This window comes from Monodon monoceros, unplaced genomic scaffold (genome assembly GCF_005190385.1).
Source record: "Monodon monoceros isolate NGI ecotype Baffin Bay Population unplaced genomic scaffold, NGI_Narwhal_1 Super_Scaffold_9, whole genome shotgun sequence".
In the NCBI taxonomy this organism is placed as follows: Eukaryota; Metazoa; Chordata; class Mammalia; order Artiodactyla; family Monodontidae; genus Monodon; species Monodon monoceros.
In genome coordinates, this window is record NW_021703786.1 from 20,069,182 (window position 1) to 20,091,374 (window position 22,193).

Genomic DNA, 22,193 nt, shown 5'->3' on the forward strand with positions numbered 1-22,193 from the left:
GGAAGCCCTGAATGTGGATCTTGATGTTTGAATATGTTTTAACCTTGCATGATGTCTATACAAACAATGTATGGGTTGTTTGATAAATAAATATTTAAAAAAAAAATGAGCAGAGCAAGTAGAGACCAAACAGATGTGTTGGCCAGGTCCTCTGGGGCATCCCTGTGCTCTTACCCCAAACTGGAGGCCACAGAGCAGAATGGTGGGAGAATCCACATTGGAGACTCCATTCTTAATACTTAGCTCTCCATCCTGGGTACCTCAGACCAATCTCTCCCTTAGTGCCCCACACTCACTTCGGGTGGGAGAAAACCCAGATGTCTTCGTTTTCTTCAGTGACGATCATCACCGGCCCACGCATTGAAGTGCAGCCAAAAGAATTTTATTTTTATTTATTTATTTGGCTGTGTCAGATCTTTGTTGCGGCCTGTGGGATCTTTTGTTGCGGTGCGTGGGCTTCTCTCTAGTTGTGGCACGGGCTCCGGGGCCCGCTGGCTCAGTAGTTGCAGGGCGCAGGCTCTCTAGTTGTGGCACCTGGGCTCTAGAGTGCATGGGCTTAGTTGCCCTGTGGCATGTGGGATCTTAGTTCCCCCACCAGGGATCGAACCCATGTCCCCTGCATTGGAAGGCAGATTCTTAACCACTAGACCACCAGGGAAGTCCTCAAAAGAATTTTAAATCACAGGGCTTGGGAGACCTGCATCTGCATTTTGCTTTACAACTTACAAAATATTAATAATTTCTTACCCACTGCCTCGTAATGGCCCTTCAAGTAGATATTTTTATTAGGCCCATTTTATAGATGGAGAAACCGAGGCTCAGAGAGGTGAATTTCGTTTCCTGAAACACTGAACTGGGCCAGAAGTTGAGCCCAATTCTTCTGACTCCAACTGCTGCATGTCTGCTGGGTCCTGCTGTCTCAGATTCTAGCTCTGCCCTGAACCAGCCTGAGCAACCTTGGGTTCATCTCTGGGTCTCAGTTTTTCCAGCTGTGTACCGAGAGTTGCCCATTCTGTGGCTTTGATTCTCAATTTTGGCAGATGGGGCAAATGGGTAGCATGTGGAAAGCACGGTGGCAGGAAGCCCTCTGGTCCCTTTCCTCTCCAGGCCCCAGCTGCCCTCTCTCAGTAACACTTCCACCCCCACCCAGTCCCAAACATGTATAGACTTTTCACTTCCACTTTATTATCACTTCATTTGTAGGATTTTTTTTTTTTTTTTTTTGCGGTACGCGGGCCTCTCACTGTTGTGGCCTCTCCTGTTGCAGAGCACAGGCTCCGGACGCGCAGGCTCAGCGGCCATGGCTCACGGGCCCAGCCGCTTCCCAGACCGGGTCACGAACCCGTGTCCCCTGCATCGGCAGGCGGACTCTCAACCACTGCGCCACCAGGGAAGCCCCATTTGTAGGATTTTAAGGTTTATTACCTGGAAGGAAGTGAGGAGCTCACACCTCCAGTTCCGCTTTTCAAATATACCTTCATCGCTTGTGAAAATAACCTTATTAACTGCATCTAACCTGCTACAGCTTACAGGGGTACCCAGGTAAGTACATGCAGAAGGAACCAGGGCAGGGGAAACAGCACCGCTAGCTGAAGTAGTGCATCCTCTGGACCCCTCGGATTTTCTCCCAGCTCTTTGGGGTCCTGGAGCTGTTGTCAGCGTCAGCAGAATGCAGGTGAGCCCCAGAGTAGCCTTGAGCAATTGGTCCTTGCCTCCTGCCTCCTCCTCTGATGCTCAGAGATCCTCCGGGACACAGCTCCCGTGCCTCCGCACCTCCCCTGTCCCCTGGATGCTTGTCCAGGATTGATTCTCCAGGCAGCTCCCCCTCTGAGCAGTAAATGAAATATCGGTTACCAGGAGTGAGGCGGGAGGCAATTAACCCCTAGACCTCACCATGGCAGATGTGTTTGCAGCAAGCTGAAGCGGAGAGCCGAGCGCACCTGCCTGGCCTTCCTGCAAAGTCATCCAATTAGGGTAGCCCCCAGCGGTGGGTTCCTGCTGCCCCCTCTGCTCCCCTTGACCCCGGAAACCAGGGCAACACCAGCTCTGAGGGCTGGCAGCTGCCTGGGCACAGGATGGCCTGCCATTCCTCGTGTGGGTGAGCTCCAGGGGCACTGCCATCCTCACACCCCTTTGGCAGGGACATTATTCGTTAATTAATCACACATCTTTCTAAAGGGGAGGCAGCCTGGGGAGGCTTCTTCCTTCCTTCCTCCAGAGTGGGATCACCATTCTGCCTGTCCAGCCTCCTTTCCACCACCTAGCCAGCCCTGCCCTGTGGAATGATTCTGTGGCAGACACGCCCCTGACAGAGGAAGAGGCGAGACACGTGCCCTGCTTTCAAGGAGCCCCCAGTTGGATGAGGAGACAGAGTTTGTCCTTCAGGGAACCTCCAGTCCCAGGGTCTGGTCTCAGAAAACCCTAGTTTAATAGAAAAAGCACAGCGTCTACCCTTGGAGCCACTGAGAGGACGGCCACAATCTTTGCAACTAGGAAATGGCTCCTCCTCATCCCCAGTCTCTGGAGATACACACCTTGCCCTCAACTGAGTCAAAACACTGTCTTTGAGGACACCCAGGCTGATGGAGGACACAGTCTTGCCTTCAGGAAGTTTCCCATTCTGAGGATGGAGACATAGTCCTTGCCCTCAGGTGTCCCAAGTCTGAGGGGGGAAAAAATAGATCCACCCTTGGGGAGCCCCTGTCTCGTGGGGGAGACACTACCCCAACATGTTCCCCGGCAGCTGGGATGCCGCTTGAGTGACAACCAGCTGGCAACTGGCACTGCCGGACACCCCTGGTGCCCTGCAAAGGAAGAAAAAGTCCTTGGCTTCAGTCCTGTCCCAGTTGTGTCACAAACTTGCTGTGTGACCATAGACAAGTCACAGATTTTCTTCAGACTATGATTTCCTCATCTGTGACACGGAGATTTTAGGCCCATCTCTCAGAACGACATGAGGAACAGCCACTCACGAGAAAGAAAAGAAAGCAGGCCAACCAGCCTGGCTCTCCCTACAAAAATGGTTAACATGCTTTTTGCTGTAGCAGGGGTCCTAGACCAGTCCCTGTGGCCTCTGGAGAGGGCTGGGGAGCATGCCCAGGTGTGGTGGATAGGTAATTTGGGGCCAGTTGGCCATTAAAGAATCACAGGGGGTTGTGGGTGGCACTGGGTGGGGGCGCGGGGGGGTGCTGGCTAATCTAATCACTCTTCCCAAGGAAACTCTCGTTCCAGCTAGACCTGCCAGGGGTTTTATTGGGTTTGTGGGAACCCGCAGATTTCAATCTCCAGACCCCACAGGGAAGGAACAAGTATTAAGCTAATTTTATTAAATGGCCACAGCTGGCAGTAGGGGGATGTAGGGGAGAGAAGACAGGATAAAGAAAGTCATTCAAGTCCGCCAGCCTTGACAAGGGTCCATACATGGGGCCTGACTGGGAGGGAGGCCACCCCTCCTTCCTGTCTCTCCAGCTGAGCCAGCAGGGGGAGGGGAGGCCAGATGGGACCCTTCCCTCAAGCAGAGCCTTGGGATTCTCCAAGAGGCTCACCCCATGGCTGCTGCCCAGGGCAGATGCTTGTAAATCTCATCAAGGCTCTGCAGGGCAGCGCTGGAGTGGAAGCGCTGGGCTGCCCCCAAGCCATCCTTCCTCCGTTCTGCTTCGGAGATCCCAGGTCTTTATGTAATATGGCATGCTGGGTAAGAGCATGGTCTTTGGCTCAAATACTGGCATTTGCCTCCTCCTAGCTCTGTGACCGGGGCAAATTATTTATCCTCTCTGAGACTCAGTCTCCTCATCTGAAATGGATAAGACAACAGCATCCATGTTAAAGGGCATGGGAGCATTTCTTGCCAGTCCACTCCCACCCCACACACATTTCCATCAGATAATATTTATAAAGTTCCTATATGGGGCTTCCCTGGTGACGCAGTGGTTAAGAATCCACCTGCCAATGCTGGGGACATGGGTTCGAGACCTGGTCCGGGAAGATCCCACATGCCGCGGAGCAATTAAGCCCGTGCACCACAACTACTGAGCCCGCGTGCCACAACTACTGAAGCCTGTGCGCCTAGAGCCCGTGCACTGCAACAAAGAGTAGCCCTGCCCGCCACGACTAGAGAAAGCCCGCGTGCAGCAACGAAGACCCAACGCAGCCAAAAATAAATTAAAAAAATTTAAAAGCTCCTATATGGTGTCAGACACAGAGTGGATGCTCTCTAAATATTAGCTATTATGATTTAGGAATGCCCTAACTGTGCAGCCGTCATGGTCCCAGTAATAGGAGGTGAGGGAGGTAGTGACAAGGCAAGGAGATTTAGTGTGTCTCCAGGGAGGCAAGGGCTTCTTGGATTCAAGTGCAATCACAGAACTTGGGGACTGTGTCCTATATTTTTTTAAATAAATTTATTTTATTTTATTTTATTTTATTTACTTTTGGCTGTGTTGGGTCTTCGTTGCTGTGTGTGGGCTTTCTCTAGTTGAAGCGAGCGGGGGCTACTCTTCGTTGAGTTGCGTGGGCTTCTCATTGCGGTGGCCTCTCCTATTGTGGAGCATGGGCTCTAGCTGCGTGGGCTCAGTAGCTGTGGTTCGCGGGCTCTAGAGCGCAGGCTCTGTAGTTGTGGCACGCAGGCTTAGTTGCTCCGCAGCATGTGGGATCTTCCTGGACCAGGGCTCGAACCCGTGTCCCCTGCATTGGCAGGTGGATCCTTAACCACTGCATCACCAGGGAAGTCCCTGTGTCCTATTTTAAAAGCTATTTAACCTCTTTGGAAAAAGAATAAAATCTACTCATCCAACCTCCCAGGACTCTTGGAAGACTCAAGTGAGACGACATAGGTGAAAGCCTTTGACAAACTTTAAAGTGATGCATAAATAATAAAAGTTGTGTTTATTGAGCATATACATGATACCTCTTTAATTCTCAGTCAAGTGAGGTAGGTTAGGTCTCCTCACCTACACATTATAATGAGAAAACTGAGGCCCAGGGGTGGAGTGCTTGGGTCAGGGTCAATCAGCATTTAATGCAAAGCTTGTTCCTTTCACTGCTGTCACTAACCCAGACCTGAGTCAGAAAAGAGTGACACGGCCAGGATTCTACACTGTGGCACTGGGACCGGAACCTGGGTTTCCCAATTTAAAACTTGCTGTGCCTTTGGAATGCTGATGCCACTTTCAAGGTCGAAAAGATGGAGCTTTTCCACCCTGGAAAATGATGATGTAACTGAACTGCCTCCTATTCCAGCTGCCCAGGCCCACTTGCGCTATGGTGGGCATTGGGCCCCTCGGCCCACCTCCTCCTGGAGCAGCTCTGGCTCTGGAGCCTGGCTCCCCACGGATCCGTGAGAAGCTTTCAGCAGACTCATTCCCAGCCTGGAGGAGGGCAGGGTTCATGGTCCCCTCCTGCAACTCCTCTCCAGGGCACAGTCGGAAAGCCAGCGGGGTGGAAGTGTTTTATTATAGCTTTGGTCAGACGGGGCTCAGCCGGCCAGGGCTGTAGCTGGGAAGCCATCCAGCCCCCAACACACCGCTCCCCCAGGCAGCGCCACCCCAGAGCGGGTGGGCAGTGCATCCGAGCACGGAGAGCGACCCCGCCGAGACCTCTCCCCCAGCTGGGGCGGGCTGGTGGGTCAGATGGGCAAAAACAATCCTATGGTACAAATATACAGTGCGGGCTGGGGCGGGGGCGGTCAACACCGCCTCCGGGAGAACCGGGACGGGGCGCGCTGGACCCGGCTCTGTGGCGAAACGGCGGGAGGGCTTGCTGCGGCCCGGACGGTGGTGAGGGCAGGCCGGGGGCGTCATAGCCGGGAGAAGCCGGAGGCCGTGGCGGGCAGCGAGGGGGTGTGGGTAGGGGGACGGGTCATCCTCTGCCCCGCCGGGAGGGGACCTCCGGGGGGATAGGGGATGGAGGGGTCGCGAAGAGCTCAATCGGAGTAGATGATGAAGCCGGAGAATGTGCTGTATTTGTTGCTATTGCCACCGTGCGCTTTGCCTCCGTCGAGCTTGATGAAGACCTCGTCGCCCGCGTCCAGGTGCAGGATCACGCTGTTGCTGGCGTAGTCGTAGTTCTGGTCTGCGTCCTGGGCAATGGCGCTGGCCCGCACCTGCGGGGTTGGTGGGGGTAGGAGAAGAGGGGTGTGTGTGAGAAGGTAGGGGAGGAGGAGGAAGAGAAGTGGGGTTGGGGAGGGAGGGGGACCGTCAGAGGTAAGGCAGCTACCTCTGGAAGCCCCCAAAGCCCCACCTCCAGCTCCATCAGGGCTCTCAGCCTGCTTTTCTCCCATCATCCCCCCACTGCCCTGTCCAGTCATAACTGTGTGTTTTGGGAAGGGGTTACAGAGGAGCCTTGGATCTCCAGGGCAGGTGTAACCTGGGTCTGAATCGGCAGTCAAGGTGTAATCGGCCTCCTTAACTCCCCTAGGTCTCACCGTTTGACTTCAACAATGTTTCCGGGATGCCTCAGCCTGGAACTCCCTCCTTGCAGAGAGGAATTCTCTGGACCCCTAAGGGATGGAGGGCCATCCCCTCTCTCACCATTGGTTCCTCTCTGCTTTATTGTGATAATGATGCCTTACATCTCAGCCTCATCCACCTGTTCTTATGTCAGTGGATGGACAGGAGGGAGCCCCTTGGCCTTATAGGTTCGGGCCTGGAGGCTACTAGTAAGCAACCACAGTAGTACCAGGGCCTGCTCTGTGGACGCCTTGTCTGAAGTCCGTTCTGGAGTCTTTCACACCAGAGCAGTGAGATGGAAGGCCTGGTCACTACTTCCCCTCCCAAGGCTCAGGCTGGGCCTGCATCCTGCCTCCAAGGAGCTGTAGCTATACCTGTGACTACTCCCCCAACCCAAAAAGGACTTCCGGCTCCTCCTGTATCACCCCGCGGTGGTAGAAAGGAAGTGGATGGGAAGAAGGGAGCCAAGCCTTATATCCCTCTGTGATCCTCAGTCTGATCTGATATCTTTGCTGCTCCTTGTTTGGATGGACGAGGGGCGGGACAGGCAGAACGATGGGGCAGGGGAGCGGCAGCCTTTGGATTTGAAGCCTGACACATCATTTGGGGGGCTCAGACTATAATCATAAGATAATGAGGATGTGGGGTGGTGGACGAATTCCCTCCAGGCATTCCTTTCCGACCGCTGAGGCCAGCGCAAGTCCTGAGCCATCTGACCTGGGGCCTCTCCGGGATATTCTGGGTGGAGAATGGGAAGAGAGGAGCCATCTCCAAGTTCCGGCTTGTGTTGGGGGCAGGCTGCATTGAATGGGGTTCTCTCAGCCAGGCTCCTCAACAGCCCCTCTCCATCCTGCCCCTTCCCCGAAGGCAACTACCCCAAGGGCTGACAGTCAGGGCTGGACCAAGCCAAATTAGGGGAGGGGCCCATCCTCCCTCCTGGACGGAAGGCAGAATTGTAGATCAGCTGTGCCAAAGCTGCTGACTCCGCAGCAATGCTGCACCAGGAGGACCCGACATATTTGCATGCAGTCTGCCAGTTAAAGCCCAGATCCTTTCAGCCCCTTCTCGCCCCTCAAGCTCTTCTTCCCCAACCTGGGAGGGAATTGTTTGGGGCACTCAGTTGGGAAAACTCCTGGTCCAGCTAAAGGTGGTGGAAAATCAAATGAGGGAGAGATGCCGTCTGCCAAGGAGCTCAGTTTCTCCATTTAGAAAATGGATGAGAAGATCCTGCCTCACCACTGCCACCAGTGTAGAAGCTTTTTGACAGTGAAGGAAAAAATTTTTAATCTTGATGGGCTTTGAGCTACTAGGAAAGAGCTGAAAAAAGCAAGCAGCCAACTCCTGTATTGTTCCCTGGGCCCTAATCCTGGTAGTATTTATTATTACACATGCATTTCATTATCTTTGCTAATAAATTACTATTAATAACAATTATTTTTATTACCCAGATTAATTTAGCCTTAACTCATTAAAACAGTGTGCTTCTTAATAGCCAAATCCATTAGAATACCGTCATCTGTCATCAGGAATCTCCTGGTGATGTGACAAGCATCAGAACTGTTACGCTTATGTTTATTATTTATTCATCACCATGATTGTTGCTGTGATTATCCTGACTATCCATGGAGGCAGGGAGAATTAATGCTCTTCCATCCTTAGACAGTGGGGGATCCAGGAATGGAACCCAGGGGTCCTGATTCTCTGCACAAGACTGGGAACAGTTGAGGCATCCAGCTCCTCCTGGGGGCAGAGGGGAAGTTTGGGGATTTGAGGTTGTCCTGGAAGCAGGAAAGCAAGTCTGGGGCTTTTCAGGAGGGGGTGCTATAGAAGCACCTCTTCAAGGGCTGCCAATAAAGGAAACTGAGGCAGTGGTCCGATTAGGGGCCTGGAGTGGGGTGGGGTGGGGGCAGAGAACCCACGAAATGTGCCCCTACCCCCAGAGCAATGCTGGGGTTTTGGATGTGCAGGTGTGGCTCCCACAGGCAGCCAGCCTGGTCCACAGGGGACTTGTGCTTTCACACCATTGCTGGGTCCCTACTATGCAGGCACTGGTTCTGTGCTGTGAAAGGCATTAGAGGCCAGAGAGGACAGCAGGGGGCCCCTCTCCTCCCATCAGAGAGGCTGATCTCCAGTTAGGTCTTTATACCATGGTCCCCAATTTACACACCCCACCACTTCTCACCTCATTCAAACTCTGGTGTCCAAGCCCCTGCCCATCTGTAATACTTGCCTTCCCATAGGCCCTGGCCTGTCCCCACACAGCCCCCTCTTCTCTAGCCCTGTTTATCAATTTCGCGTCCTCGCCCGGCACGTGGGATCTCAGTTCCCCGACCAGGGACCAGGGATCGAACCCATGCCCTCTGCACTGGAAGCATGAAGTCTTAACCACTGGACAGCCAGGGAAGTCCCTGAACTGTGGGTCTTAGAGGGAGCTGCAGGGGGCTCACCTCACCCAGGGCACCAGCCCCAACCTAGAGACCCTTCCTCAGGCTCCTCAGGTGCCCATGTCCTAATGACTCAGGCTTAGTGCCATCAGGCTGTGCAGTGGTAACTCAAAGCTACCCCTAGATAGAGGGGCTGGTGGGCCTCACACAAGGACAGAGAGGGGGTCTCAGCACCAGGCAGGAAGGTGGTGACGCACCATCTCCCCATGTTGCCCAAGGAAGGGCCAGGGCCCCGATGCAGCTCTACCTTCTGGAGGAAATTCTGGAAGCCTCTCTGCAAGGCAGGAAGCCAGGAAGGAAAAGCACAGAGCCCAGGGTCACCCCTGGACTTGAAGGCGTGGGAGGAGCAAGCTCCTCTTTTCTGGTCCCACCCATTGCCCAGCCCCATCATTTTTTTCTCCGCTCACTTGAATGTCCACCTCTGAGCCAGCCTTTCCCTACACTTGACCTTTTCATTTTCTCCCTAGTTGTGTCTCCTCACCTTGGGGACCCAGGTTCACCTTCCTCTCCCCAGAGCAGGTTGGTCTGAGCTGGGGCAGGCCCCACTGAATCACTCCCTCCAGCCGACACATCTGGGGACAGGAGTGCCAGTGGTCTCCCTATCCTTCTCCCACTCAATAATCGCTGGGCTGTGTTATTGTGTGTTTACTGCTGTCTCCCCTGCACAGACCACAGGGTTCTGGAGGGCAAGCAGACTGAACCTCTGGAATCCCAAACCTGGCTCCTAGTAGGGGCTCAAAACTAATATAAAGAATGACCAGTGAGATTAAAGGAGTCTCTTGGACAATCTGGAAGAAGTCATAAAGGATGTAGGGGAGGACCAGAGCCTATCACCCCACTGCTTGGATTTTTTTATGTGTATGGAGGAAATGGTCTGAGTAACTGTTAAAATGCTGGGTCTCTGAAACCCCTGGTTAAAGCCACCTCATTTCTTCTACCAGCCTGTGGTGCCACCTCCTTGTCAGGCTCTGTTGATGTCCTGCCCCGGGGGTAAAAAGAGGCTTTTGGGTCAGTTTCACCTCCCTGAGACTGCAGCAAGTGTCCTTGCCCCAAGCACACACCATCTTTGGGGCCTCCTCTTGTCTCATCTCTGGGGCCCTGCAGCATCCTCCTGAAGTAGCACAGGGTCTAGGGCCCACTGGTGGCCTGGTGACCACCTCCCTATTCAGGCAAGCTGGGCCCCCAGCCCCCTGAAACCTCAACTTCATGCCAGCCCAAACTTTCTTTAGGAAAGGAAGAAATTCCATCAATGAAGGTGACATTGTTGCATCCCTTACCGGCGATTAATAAGGGGAATTGTGGGGCTGTCTGCAGAGATGGCCCTAACTGGATACTAGGGCCTCCCATTTGGTCAAGAACCAAGGACAAAGAGGAGAGACACAGGAAGCCTGACAGACACAAGTGGGAGAGAGACACCAAAGAAATAAAGGGGGGGGGTTAAACCCAGGGATGAGGGACCAGAAACCCAGGGAGAGACAGATAGGACTGGTAGACACAGGAGAGAGGTCAGCACAAGAGATGGAGAGATAGGAGAAAGAGGCAGGGGAGAGGCAGAAACCAGACACAGCAGGCATGGTAGAGAGGGCAGAGAGGGCAGGGGGCAGACTTACAAGCACCTGGTAGGCTTTTTGCTGACTCTCAGGCCTGTCCTTTCCCCCACCCCGCAAGCCAGGGTCTGCCTCAGGGTAGTGCTGCAGTGGGAGGGGTTCCAGCAGGATCTTGGGTCTCAGTCGCAGGAGATTCCTCCCCAACTCCCATCAGCCTAGCTTTAGTTCTGATTGGCACAGACACCTTCTTCCACAAGGATGCTCTGCTTGACTACCCCAGGGGCCCCAGGCCACCGTGGTCTGGGAGCACTGAGAAGGGAGGGGGAATCAAAGTGAAGGGAGCTGCGTAAAACTGTCACCCTGGGGCAGGGTTAGGTCAAGATTGGTCCCGGGGCAGCGGTTCCAAGGAGAGTAGGAGGCATTGCCGGTCCCAGGTACCAAAGACCTCGTGAGCTTGGTGCCTGCCACTCTGGTCTCTCCGATGGGGATAGGGAAGGAAGAGGATCCCCCGACACCCCAGGAATCAGGAGTTGCAGCTGGGAGGCAAAGAGGAGGGGAGTTTCCACCTCTTTGCCCTGCCTCAGGAGGAAAAACTTTCCCCCCCAGGCCGTCTTTTTGTGCGGTTAGCTCTGACACAGTGGGAAGGGGCCGCGCAGTCCCGGGTTTTGCAAAGGGTGTCAGATCTGCCCAGTGGTCCCTTCCTTAGGGCGGGGGATGTATTGCAGCTAAGGCTTTATGCGCTCGGCTCCGTTTGCCTTTGTGCGCAAAACATCTCCTATAGCTCGCCTTCTCCGCTTGCGCGCCTAGCGGTGCGCCCGGGCGCCCGTGGGCGCCGATGCTGCCTTTCCCCAGAGCCCATCCTGATCCGTCCCCTCATCACCAGCTGGTATCAACCAGAATCCCAGCTCTCAGATGCTGTTTCCCAAGGGCCAAGCCCCCAAGGGCCAGTCCGCGCGCCCGGGAGCCCTGCGCTCTGATTATTAGTTGGATTTATCTCCCTCATTTCCATGCCGCAGGTGGCCAGCGGCATTTGCCTTGGAGCTGGCGCCCAGGAACCGAGGAGTTAGGGGTGCCAGCCAGCCTGGACCATCCCCGCCTGTAATGCCTAAGCCGCTCCAGGGGCTCCATCTGCACCCTTCCGTACCCTTCGGCCCCGGGCTCCCTGGATGCCCTGCCCCCAGGCCAGCCCCATGCCCCCGCCGGGCCCACCTGGCCGTTCTTGCAGAGGTCCGCCCACATACTGGTGCCGTCGCCTCCGCGCATGAGGACGTGGTAGGTGAAAAAGTAGGTGCCGGGAATGTTGCATGTAAACTTGCCGCTGGTCGCGTCGTAGTTGTTGCCTAGGTTGGTGACCACGTCGTCGAACTTGAGCACCTCGTAACCCTCGTGAGGGTTCTTGAGGCCGGCGTAGAAGGCCACGCGCGGCACTGTGGTATAGGTGGCCGTGCTGATGGCGCCGCTGCCCCCCGCGCCCGGCAGCCCAGGAGGGCCGGTCTTGCCCGGCTCACCCTTCTCCCCGGGTGGCCCCACAGGACCCGGAGGACCCGGGTCCCCCGGGGGCCCGGGAGGGCCCGGCTTGCCTGTGCGTCCCGGCTTCCCCTGGGGGCCCTGCACCAGCGTGGAGGGCGGGGGCGCGCCGCTCTGCTCGCTCAGGGCGTCGCCGCCGTCGGGCCGCGCGCCGGCGCCGGGGCCCCGCGCGGGGTAGGGGTCGCACACCATGCGGCAGGTGCCCAGCATCTCGTAGTGGCCATCCGGACCGCCCGAGCTCACCAGCACGGGGATGAGCACCACCAGCACCAGCAGCATCACCACGCCCGCGGCGGCAGCCAGGAGCGTCTTCCGGCCGGCGCGGAGCCTGGGGAGCGCCGGGCCGCCAGGCCGCGCCGTCGGGGCAATGGTGCCGGCGGGCGGGGGGCGCGGTTAGGGCGCCCGTGCTCAAGGGCGGTCCGGCGGGGCTGAGGGCATGGGGCCGGGCCCGGGGCGCCGCGCTGCGCTGGATGCGCTGCCGAGCCCAGCCGCCGGCTCCCGCCTCGCGCTTCCCTCCCGCGGCGCGGCAGAACTGAGCGCGGCGGCCGCCGCCTCCTGCCTGATTCCTCCTGCCTCCCCGCGCTCGAGCCACCGCCCCCTCCGCCCTATCCAGCCCCACCCGCTCGACGCAGCTTTGCGCCCGTGAGGGGTGGGGCTGAGGGCTGGGCCGGCGCCTAATTGGGCCGCGGACGGTAGGGCTCCGCCCACAAATAGGGGCGGGGCCGTGGGGCGGGGCCGCGGAGTAGAGGGCTGGAGCCGGGAGAGGAAAGGGGAGACTGACTGAGGGAGACAGGGCCTCGGAAATGGAGAGGGTGCTAGAGTCTCAGACATAGGAGAGGCTCGCATAGAGAAGGGAAGACTAGGGACGAAAAATCGAATGGAAGAGAGGGTCATAGGGAGAGCTAGAGAGCGCCGAGGGGCATTGGGAGGGAGAGGACTCGAGGGTCGCTTACGAGGAAAGCCGAGAGAGACAGAGGGAGGCACGAGGGGCCACGGCCCGCAGGGGCTGGAGGCTGGGGTAGGGCACCCCGGTCTTCAGGGGACAAAGAGCGATTGAGAGGAGGAAGGAGCGGGGAGCAAGAAGGAAGGACAAGGAAGAGGGTTATGAGGGGGGAGAAGAGGGGAAGGCAGGAGGATAGGGAGGGGGCCAATCCGCCCTCAGCCCTCGCAGACAACCTGTCCGGGAGATGGGGGTGGTGGTGGGATGCCTGTCAGGGTGCCCAGCAGAATCCCGAGTGCTAACATCTGCCGCTCCCTCCTCTCTTTTTGGCGGGACCGCCTTTCCCCAGGAGGAGCAGGATCTTCTACCCACACCTCCTTACCTCTGCTCCTTCCTGCCTGCGCTCCAGGCCAGATCGGGCTGCTTTTTCCTGGGGATGGGGGTGGGGCCGGGGGCCCCTCCATCTTACTCTGGTCACTTCCCTTCTCCCTGCTTTTAGGCAAGGCAGAAATCGGGGCCCTAAGAAAGTGGGCACTCCAGGTAATTTCTCCGTTCTGACAGTACAAACACATCCCTGGGCGGTGACCCCCTCTCCCAGGCTCCAAGAGGAGGGGTTGATCTCTCCCAGTCCCTCAGCTCTCCACTCCTACCCAAGCTCGAGCCTCCTGAGCTCCTAACTCTTTCCCCATCAGGCTGTATAAGGCGCTCCTCTTCCTCAAGTGCAGTAAAGTGTTTAGGCTGCATAAACGAGAAGGCGTCTGCTTCCATCAAAATATTTGTCACGTAGTTTGAGGCCCAGTTTGTGCTGCTCCGCTGCTCCTTCTCACCCTCCTTTATCCAGCCTACCCGGGAGGGCTCTGCCATGCAGAGGCCACGAGCTGCTGCTAAAGGATGACCCTCCAGCCTTTCTCCTTTCTCCTGAGAGGACCCCTCCCGAAGCTGAGATTCATTAGCCCCACCTGAGCTGGGAGGAGGACAAGAACAGGAGGATGTCGGGGGCGGGGGGTGGGGGCTGTGAGAGAGGACCTTTCAAGCACCGCCGAGCCCGTGTTAGAGTGATCCCCTCGCCAAGGAAGGAGCTAAAAATTCAATCAATAGCATTTATTCAGGGTTTTCTGTGTGCCAGGCCCTGCGTTGACTGCTTTACAGAGGCCATCACACCAGATCTCCACAGCAATCCAAGGAGGTAAAGCCCATCATTACTTTCATTTTACAGCGGGAGAACTGAGGCTCTGGGAAGTTAAGAGATTTGCCCAAAGCCACACAACTAATAAGCGATAGAGCCGGGATTCAAACCGCCAGCCTGGCTCCAAGCTCTTCTAACCGCCACCCAGTTGGGTCTCTAGGTACCGTTTACTTCCTAGAGGGAGGAAGGCGTTAAGTGCAGGCGGAGGAGGACAGCTAGACAACCCCCCACCCCAGGCTCGGGAAGAGTAGTCCCGACTCTCGGCTGTCAGTCCGGCCTCCCGTCCCCCACGGCGGTCTCTCCAGTATGACTCCCCCAAGAGCGACAGGGCTGGTGACCCGAGGGACAAGTGCGCGGTCGTCGGCGTATGATTTGTACAATCCCGCGCCCCCTAGTTCGCGCGCACACGGCTCTCTCCTCTGCTGTGCCGCTGGGGCTCGTCTGTCACCCGGAGTCCTTCCCGAATCCGCCGGGGAAACTGCGGCTGGTCGCCCGAGGCCGCGGAGGGGCGGGAGCACGCACCCCCGGCGCTCGCCGGGGCGTCCAGGGGCGCGCTCGGCGCTGCAAGGCGGCCCGCCCCCCGACCCGAAAGAGCGCCCGCTCCCCTAGCGCGGTGTGGCGTCTCTGTCAGCCCAGCCGGATTCTCCCCGCTTCGCTGGAGTGGAAAATAACGGCTTCAAACTTTGCAGAGAGGAGCAGGTGCCAGCACTTTAATTAACAGCCATCTTGGCCTGTGATACTGGGCCACCGGCTCCGCGCCTCCCCCAGGCTCGCCGGCCCCGCCCCGGCCCCGCCCAGGTCCCCGCGGGAGAGGGACCTCCGCCGCGGCGCTCCGAGCCCCTCTTCCCCGGGACAAGAGGGCCTGGCTGATTGGGGGGCGGGTACTGTCTGGGACGGGGGCGCGTCTCCCCAGCTTAATACCTGAGGACCTCCACCCCTCCTACCCCATCCACCCCGAGCTCTCTAAAGCCTGGCCGCTGAGGATTCCGGGGTTAGAGACCTGCATGCCAGTCCCAGGTGGTGATTTTAGGCTACCGACTAACCAGCAGCGTCTCAGGTGTTCTCCTCTGGAAAAGGGGTTGTTATAAGGATTAAATGAGTAATAATGAAGGTAGCAAAGCGCTGGCCTCAGTATCTGACCCTTATTAGGCGCCAAGTAAAGGATGGCTAATCTAACTATTTCGCAGCAAGACCCTTCCACCACCCCGGGGCATGCGATCTCCTCATCCTGCCTTTTTTCCTACAAATTGCTGTGCTTGGCGCTAGGAGAGGAGGACAATGGCCTATGCTTCTGGGTTCAGAGACAAGACTAGATGAATGAGAAAGGAACCCAGGAGTTCTGGCTCCCAGGCCTCTTCCTCAACCACCTGCCAAGCCCAGGGACCCAGATTTTCAGAAAAGGAAGGAGGTGAGCCCAGGGAAGGGAGGGAGGGCAGTGCTATCTGTAGCTGCGGTACTGCCAGTGCTGGGGGCAGAAGGTCCAGCTTTGCCTTCCTTACTGTGAGTGGGAGCTCCCTCCCTCCTAACAGCCCCCATCATTCCAGAGGTGAGGAGGGGGTACTGGGCATTGAGGTGCTGTATGGTGGGTGCAAGAAAGTGGGTAAATCTCTTCTTTGATGCATGACTGACTTTAGGAAGCTGGGTGGCTGTTCTGTGGTATTTTGAGGTTCTTTGAATGAATGTGAGTGGGTGTGAATTGTAAGAGACTGTTTGCATTAGTGTGTGTCTGGGTTTGTGAGTGATGAAAAAGAGTGCAGTGCCCTGACTCATCGGCTGGCAAATCTGTGTTCATTTGTTCACTTGTTCACTCAGTAAACATTTACTGAAAGCACCGAGCTGGGCACTGTGAGGCCGTAGAGGTGGTGTGTCCAAAAATGATCAAGACCTAAGCAGTACCCCTAAGGAGCTCACTCTTTGGCAGGGGACACAGGCAGGAAGAAATGATAAGTGCTATGATAATTATGAATATTTTTTGAGCACTTAGTAGTACAAGAACTTGCTCTAAGCACTTTGCATGGATTACCTCATTTAAATGTAACAACCTATTATCATTGATTTAAAACTATTACATGGCTTATATAATTTTGTTTCAATAACCCCACCAGGTAGATACTATTATTTCCCCCATTTTATAGCTGAGGAAACTAAAGCTTGGGTAGAGGTTTGCACTAGGTATTATGAAGCACAGACGGAAAATTCCCTGCCCAGAGGACTGTAGGAAGACTCTACAGAGGGGAGGTATCATTTTTTCCCCATCTATTTATTCACCCACTTATCCACCCTCCATCCATTCTATAAGCCCATATTAATTGATCACTTATTATCACAAGATACAGTGATGAGCGTGAAAAGTCTTCTGACCTTATGTAGTTACAGCGTGTGGTAGAAACCTGGACAATTAAACAAGCAACTGCTATCCAACTTGACAAACTGCCTGGGAATATGTGGAATGCTATAGAAACACTCAGCAGTGTTGCCTAAATTCATCTGGAGGCAGGGAATCATGGGAAGCTTCCTGGAGGAGGTGATATTTTAGTTAAGCCCTGATTAAAGAATAGCAAGGTGAAGAGGATGACTGCCAGAAATGGAGGAGAGAGGGAGGGAGGGAAGATTATTCCAGGCAAAGGGAGCAACATGTGCTAAGGACAAGACTGCAGGGCCTCAGTGGGCTGTGGCAAGGAGTGTACAAGTTATCCTAAGGGCAATGAGAAACTACAGAAGAGTGTTGAGTGAGAGATATCAGATTTTTAAAAATTAATTAATTTATTTATTTTTAGCTGCGTTGGGTATTCGTTGCTGCGCGCGGGCTTTCTCCAGTTGCGGCGAGCGGGGGCTTCTCTTCATTGAGGTGCACGGGTTTCTCATTGCAGTGGCTTCTCTTGTTGCAGAGCACGGGCTCTAGGTGCAGGGGCTCAGTAGCTGTGGCACGGGGGCTCAGTAGTTGTGGTGCACGGGCTTAGTTGCTCCTTGGCATGTGGGATCTTCCCGGACCAGGGCTTGAACCCGTGTCCCCTGCATTGGCAGGTGGATTCTTAATGACTGTGTCACCAGGGAAGCCCAATAATCAGATTTTTTCAGATATCCTTTGGGCAGGAGGGATTAAAATAGAGTAAGAGTGTCATAGGGAGATTAGGTAGCAGGAGGTTGCAGTGGTCCAGGCGAGAGCTGATAGTGACCTGATCTGGATGGGATGGGGGTGGGATGAGGAGCAGGAGACTTCCAGCTTTCTGGCAAGATCTTGAAATGTTTATGAAATTAATGAAGGGTGGATGAGTGTTTTTGTCATTACCTATGCACCAATACGTGCCAGACATTTTATATACTCTATTTCACTTAATACTCACTGGAAGTCTAAGGAATAATCATTATCATCTTTACATTGGAGTTGAGGATGCTGAGGCTCAGAGAGGTGAAGTAACTTGCCTGGGATCACACAGCTAGTAGGAGACAGAACTTGGGTCTGTTTGACCCTGGGTGGGGGCTCTTCACCACTTGGCCCAGCAGGTGCATACCCGGTAGATAAAGCAAAGCTAGGTCCTTTAGAGAGAAAGAAAAGCTTGGGTTAAGACTCAATTATATAAAAGGCATATTTCTGGTTTTTGGTCGAAGCCACTGGCCTATAGCCCTGTCTTGGGCAAGGGTGGGGAGCCAGGCATCTAGAGGCAGAGACTGGCTCTCAAGGCTCAGTTAGGCCACCAACTTGCCACGGTGTTGGGGAATTCTGATCACATTTTAGAGCTTCCCATTTCTTTCTGTGGGCTGGAGAATTGTCTAGGGCAGCTCAGAGAGGCTGTGATTCTCATGTGAAAGAAAACTCCTCATTGTCGTCTGTTAAAATATTTAAAATCCCTTCATGACATTTTAACTCAGACACTTGCAGATCCTCCATGGGAAAAGCCTCCATAATCACAGCCCCTCTTTGGAGAAGGGGCATTTGGGAGAATGGAAGTTGTGTCGTGATTTGGGGTGGGGGAGCCAGGACACACCAGGCTGGGACTCAGGTTGCTGAGGAACCTCCTTCAGGAGCCCCTCCCCCAGCCCCATATCCTAGGAGGGGAGAGCGGGATGAAGGGGACAGAGCCCAAGTACCCAGGTCACAGGTAGGTTTTCCGATGCCCCTTCGCCAGAGAACTCTGGGCCTCATGCCTGAGGGTTCCAGGGACCTGCCCAGCCCACAGGCAGCCCATCCCAATCCAGCTCCAGGGAGGCAGCTCTGAAAAGGCCCCTGCTGTGGGAGGGGAGACCTAATCGGAGGGACCGTCTACCCTCAGCCCAGCCTGCATCTCCCAGCTGCATGTATAAGTAATGAGGTTCCGCAGCCCCAGCAGGAACCAATATAATGGCCGGTGTACGGTGTACGGGGTCAGCCTGAGAGACAGTGGGACGTGGGAGTGACAGGCAGTGCAACTGTGATGAGCCTCCTGCAAAGGCAGCAGAGGGAGGGCCCGGCCTGGCCAGCGCGGTCCCCAGGCTACCCACCCGCTCCCTCAGGCCTTGACTCTTCCAGACCCACCAGCACCCCAGTCCCAGCTCCCAGGCAAACTGGGGGAAGGCAGGGAGGAGGAGAAGTAGTGGGGAGAGGGCGGTGGAGGAGGGACCGGGCTGGAGTGGGGCATTGGTTTTCCTGGCTTCTGGGGAAGACACCCCCGGGTCTGAGGATGGGGGTATAAGGGAGAAAGCCTCGTGATCCCCAGGATGACTGGGGAGGGCTTTTTCTTTGGAAGCCCTGTCTCTTCTAGGAAAAAACCTTCCCTTCCATTCTCTCAGGAGACCTAGAACTTAGGGTCTGGAAATATCTTAGAGACCTCTCCTTTGACAGAGGGGGACACCGAGGCCCAGAGAGGGGACTTGGCTTGCCCAAGGTCAGAGGCCCATCTGAGGCACAGCCAGATGGGACCCCCGGGGGCTCTTTTCAGGACCCCACTGGTGGGGGTCAGGGGGCAAGAGGAAGAGGAACTGATTGCTCATCCCTGTCCTAGGTGGTCCCCAAAGACCCTCTGAGGGTTAGTGGAGGGTTCGGCTCAAAGGCTTCTGGCAGGGTGTGAAGGCTGGAACCCTGGCTGCAGCAGTATTCCTGGAGAGTCCAAGTCAGCCAGGGGCGGAGGTGGCCCGGCCTCCCTTCCGAGTTCAGAGCGGTCTTTGAGCACCTCATCCGTACATTTGAGGACAGGAGTGAATGAGAGGGGATCTCTGAGGTGGCGGAGCCGGAAGAGCGGTGGAACAGAGCAGTGGCTGTTTAGTAAACGTTAGTTAACAGACCCTGACCGTGCCAGCTTCATGGACATGCAACTTGTTCACTGACAAAAGCCCTGTGCTCAGAAGGGACCTGCACTTGGTTTAATGCTCTGCTGTCACCATCTTGAAGTTCTTAACAATCTTTGAACGAAGGGACTCCACAGTTTCATTTCGTACAGGTCTGTAAATTATGTAGCTGGTCCTGCCCCTGAAACAGAGACGTGGTTTGTTCTCGGAGGGGCTCCTCCGGCCCCTCCCTGCCCCAATTTCACCCCTAGATGCCCCAAGGGGAGCGGAGCACAGAGCTGGGAGAAGCTGGCGTTCAATGAGCTTCTTGGCGGTCCCCACCCTCCAAAGACTGACCCACTCGCTGACCCAGCACTCACTCAATTGCCCATCACTGACCCAGGCCAGGATGTGTGGCAGGGGGATGCCCTGCCACAAGACTCCTGGTCCCAGCTGTCTCTTGGGAAGATGTGGCCCCTCTGCTTAGTCCCGCCCCCACCCCACAGGACCAGGAGGGGCTGGTGGAGGCGGGGAGGCTTAATTAGCACCCCCAGCCAGGCAGCAGGCGGTGGGCAGAGAGCAGGCTGACTTTTCCCGCTATAGATCGGCTCTCTGGGAGAGGCCCTAGCCGGCTGGCTTAGGCTCTGGCTGGGCTATTTTAGGAACATTCTTAACTCTTCCTGTGCCACTGCCATAACTGGCCTTCTCTTCCTGAGCACATGCCAGCGCCAGACTGCCTTTCTCCTGATCCCTCCTTCCTGGCCCCTGCTCTTCCTCGATGGCGGCTGAGAAGGACACAGTTTTCTCGGGGGTGGGGCCCGTTGCCTTTCGCGAGGAGAGTGGCTGTCTCTGGCCTCTGAGCCCTGCACCTCCTCCCCCTCCCCCTCATCACAGCTCTGCGCTAAGGAGATTGGCCATTTTCAGCATCATCCAGCCCCTTCTTCTCATCTTATGAAATTAGGGTAGTTAGGCTCCCCCACCCTAGTGAAAACAGCTGATCTTGGCCCCAGAGAGGAAGATGGGAAGCCACAGTCCTGGCCTCCACCCTCCGGCAGAGCAGCAGCCAGCCACCGACCTGACTCCAATGCCACATTAGGGCTGAGTTTCCAGCTGGTTCCACAGAAGCAGCCGAGCGTATCATGGGGTTCCCTGTCCCTCTTTTTCTCCCACTCCAGTGTCTGGCTTCCTGGACAAACCTACACCAGGATGTACGTATTACCTGGGCAAGGCCAAGGGGTGTCCCACAGGGGGCCAGGAAGGTCCGCATTTATAAATCTGAAATTTTAGCTAAGACAGGGGAAGAGCTCGGAGTGTCCTGTGTCTGTGCTGGGCCTGCCTGAGTTGGGAGACCCAGGACACCCAGGACTCTGGTGCCATCTGTCAGGCACATGCCTTGTGGGACTAGCAGTTGGAAGTTGCCGCCAAGTCCTACTGGGAAAACCTGCCCTGGAGATCCAGGCACATGGCCGATGAATCCATGCAGATGCCCAAGGGCCTGTGCTGGGCGCCAGGTAGAGTCGATCAATAATCGATAATCAATCTCTACCTGAGAAGGGCTACTGTCTTGGGCTGGTTCGCCAGGGTGTCTGACCACAAGCCCGGGCCATGGTGCTGATGGACTGGGGCAAGGGAGCCCTCCCCACCCAACTCCCCTTTCCCCCGGTTCCCACAGCCAGGCCAGCTCTGGAAGTGACTGGGCGGCCTGGGGGTAGCGTGTGAGACCAGATGAAAATGCTTCAGCTCTCCTCAGGGTCTACGGAGGGGGCTCTTGCGATGGGGGTGCCTGAACCACAGCTCCTCCAGCCTCTAACTTAGAAAGATCCAGATGGATTTATCAAAGCGTCCTGGGGAAGATTTTGAGTGGAGAGAAAAAAATACCTTCCAGGGACTCAGGGAGAATCCTCTGTGTTTTTAAAAAACTAAGACCCTTCCCCTTACCTCAAATTGAGAGACATGAATAGGATGCAGGAGGCTGGCTGTACAGGGGCCCCCCTCTGCATCGGGTAGGGGTGCAGGCTTCCTGAGGCCGAGGTCTGGAGGAGGAGATTTCTGGCTCCACAGTCCCTGAGGAAGACACAGAGGTGCACGGGCTAACCTGAGTCGAAACTAGGAACTGAACCCGGGGGTCCTGGGCGCCTGTCTCTCCATTGAAGCCCCCTCCCCCTCCCCCATGTTCCCTCCCCATCAGCTCCCAGGCTGGGAGCCCCAGCTGGCGGAGGATGTCTTGCTCCTCAGCAGCTGGGATTTGTAAATATTTATAGGAACATGGAACAGATCAGTGGCTGACAGGCCCAAGGAGCGGGCAGGGGCCCTGCCTGGAGCTCAGCGGCTTCACCCCCCTTCCCCACCCCCTGACCTGATTTGAGGGAGCCCAGGATGGCAGAGATGGGGGTGATCAAGTAGGACGTGGTCCCGGCAGCCTCTACACTGAGAAACACCAGCTCAGAGGATGCATCTGTCCATCTGCCCCTGGGCTCTGCTTCCACACTCAGAGTCACTCCCATCCTGCCACCCTCACCCCCACCCACTCGTGCACTCACACACCCATCGCCACGCTGACTCCGCCCTCAACACGTTCTTGCAACACTCATGTACGTTCATTGTCACACATGCGTATGCACACATGCTTTCTAACTCCCACATCCACGTTGATGCTCACTCTCACGCACACCTGCTCACACCTTTGTACATACACCACTTCACACTCACAAACCCACTGGAGCCCCAGATCCCAGTTACTCCTCACAGGTCGTAATCACAGGTCCTGGGAGAGAGCCTTCTGTTTTTTGCCTGAGGTCTGTGTGCGCGTGCGCGTGTGTCCTTGTGTGTGTGTGTGTGTGTGTATGTAGCAGGAGGGAATAG

At 55.9% G+C, this 22,193-nt stretch overlaps 1 protein-coding gene across 1 annotated transcript; it reads right to left on the bottom strand.

Annotated features, from left to right (window-relative positions):
* Positions 1 to 5,431: 5,431 nt before the first annotated feature.
* Positions 5,432 to 12,522, bottom strand: C1QL1 (complement C1q like 1). Its single transcript, XM_029212702.1, has 2 exons — positions 11,647 to 12,522; positions 5,432 to 6,100 (listed from the first exon to the last, which is right to left on the bottom strand). The coding sequence occupies exons 1-2, from the start codon at positions 12,241 to 12,243 to the stop codon at positions 5,921 to 5,923; spliced, it is 777 nt and encodes a 258-aa protein (XP_029068535.1). The 5' UTR covers positions 12,244 to 12,522; the 3' UTR covers positions 5,432 to 5,920.
* Positions 12,523 to 22,193: the final 9,671 nt, after the last annotated feature.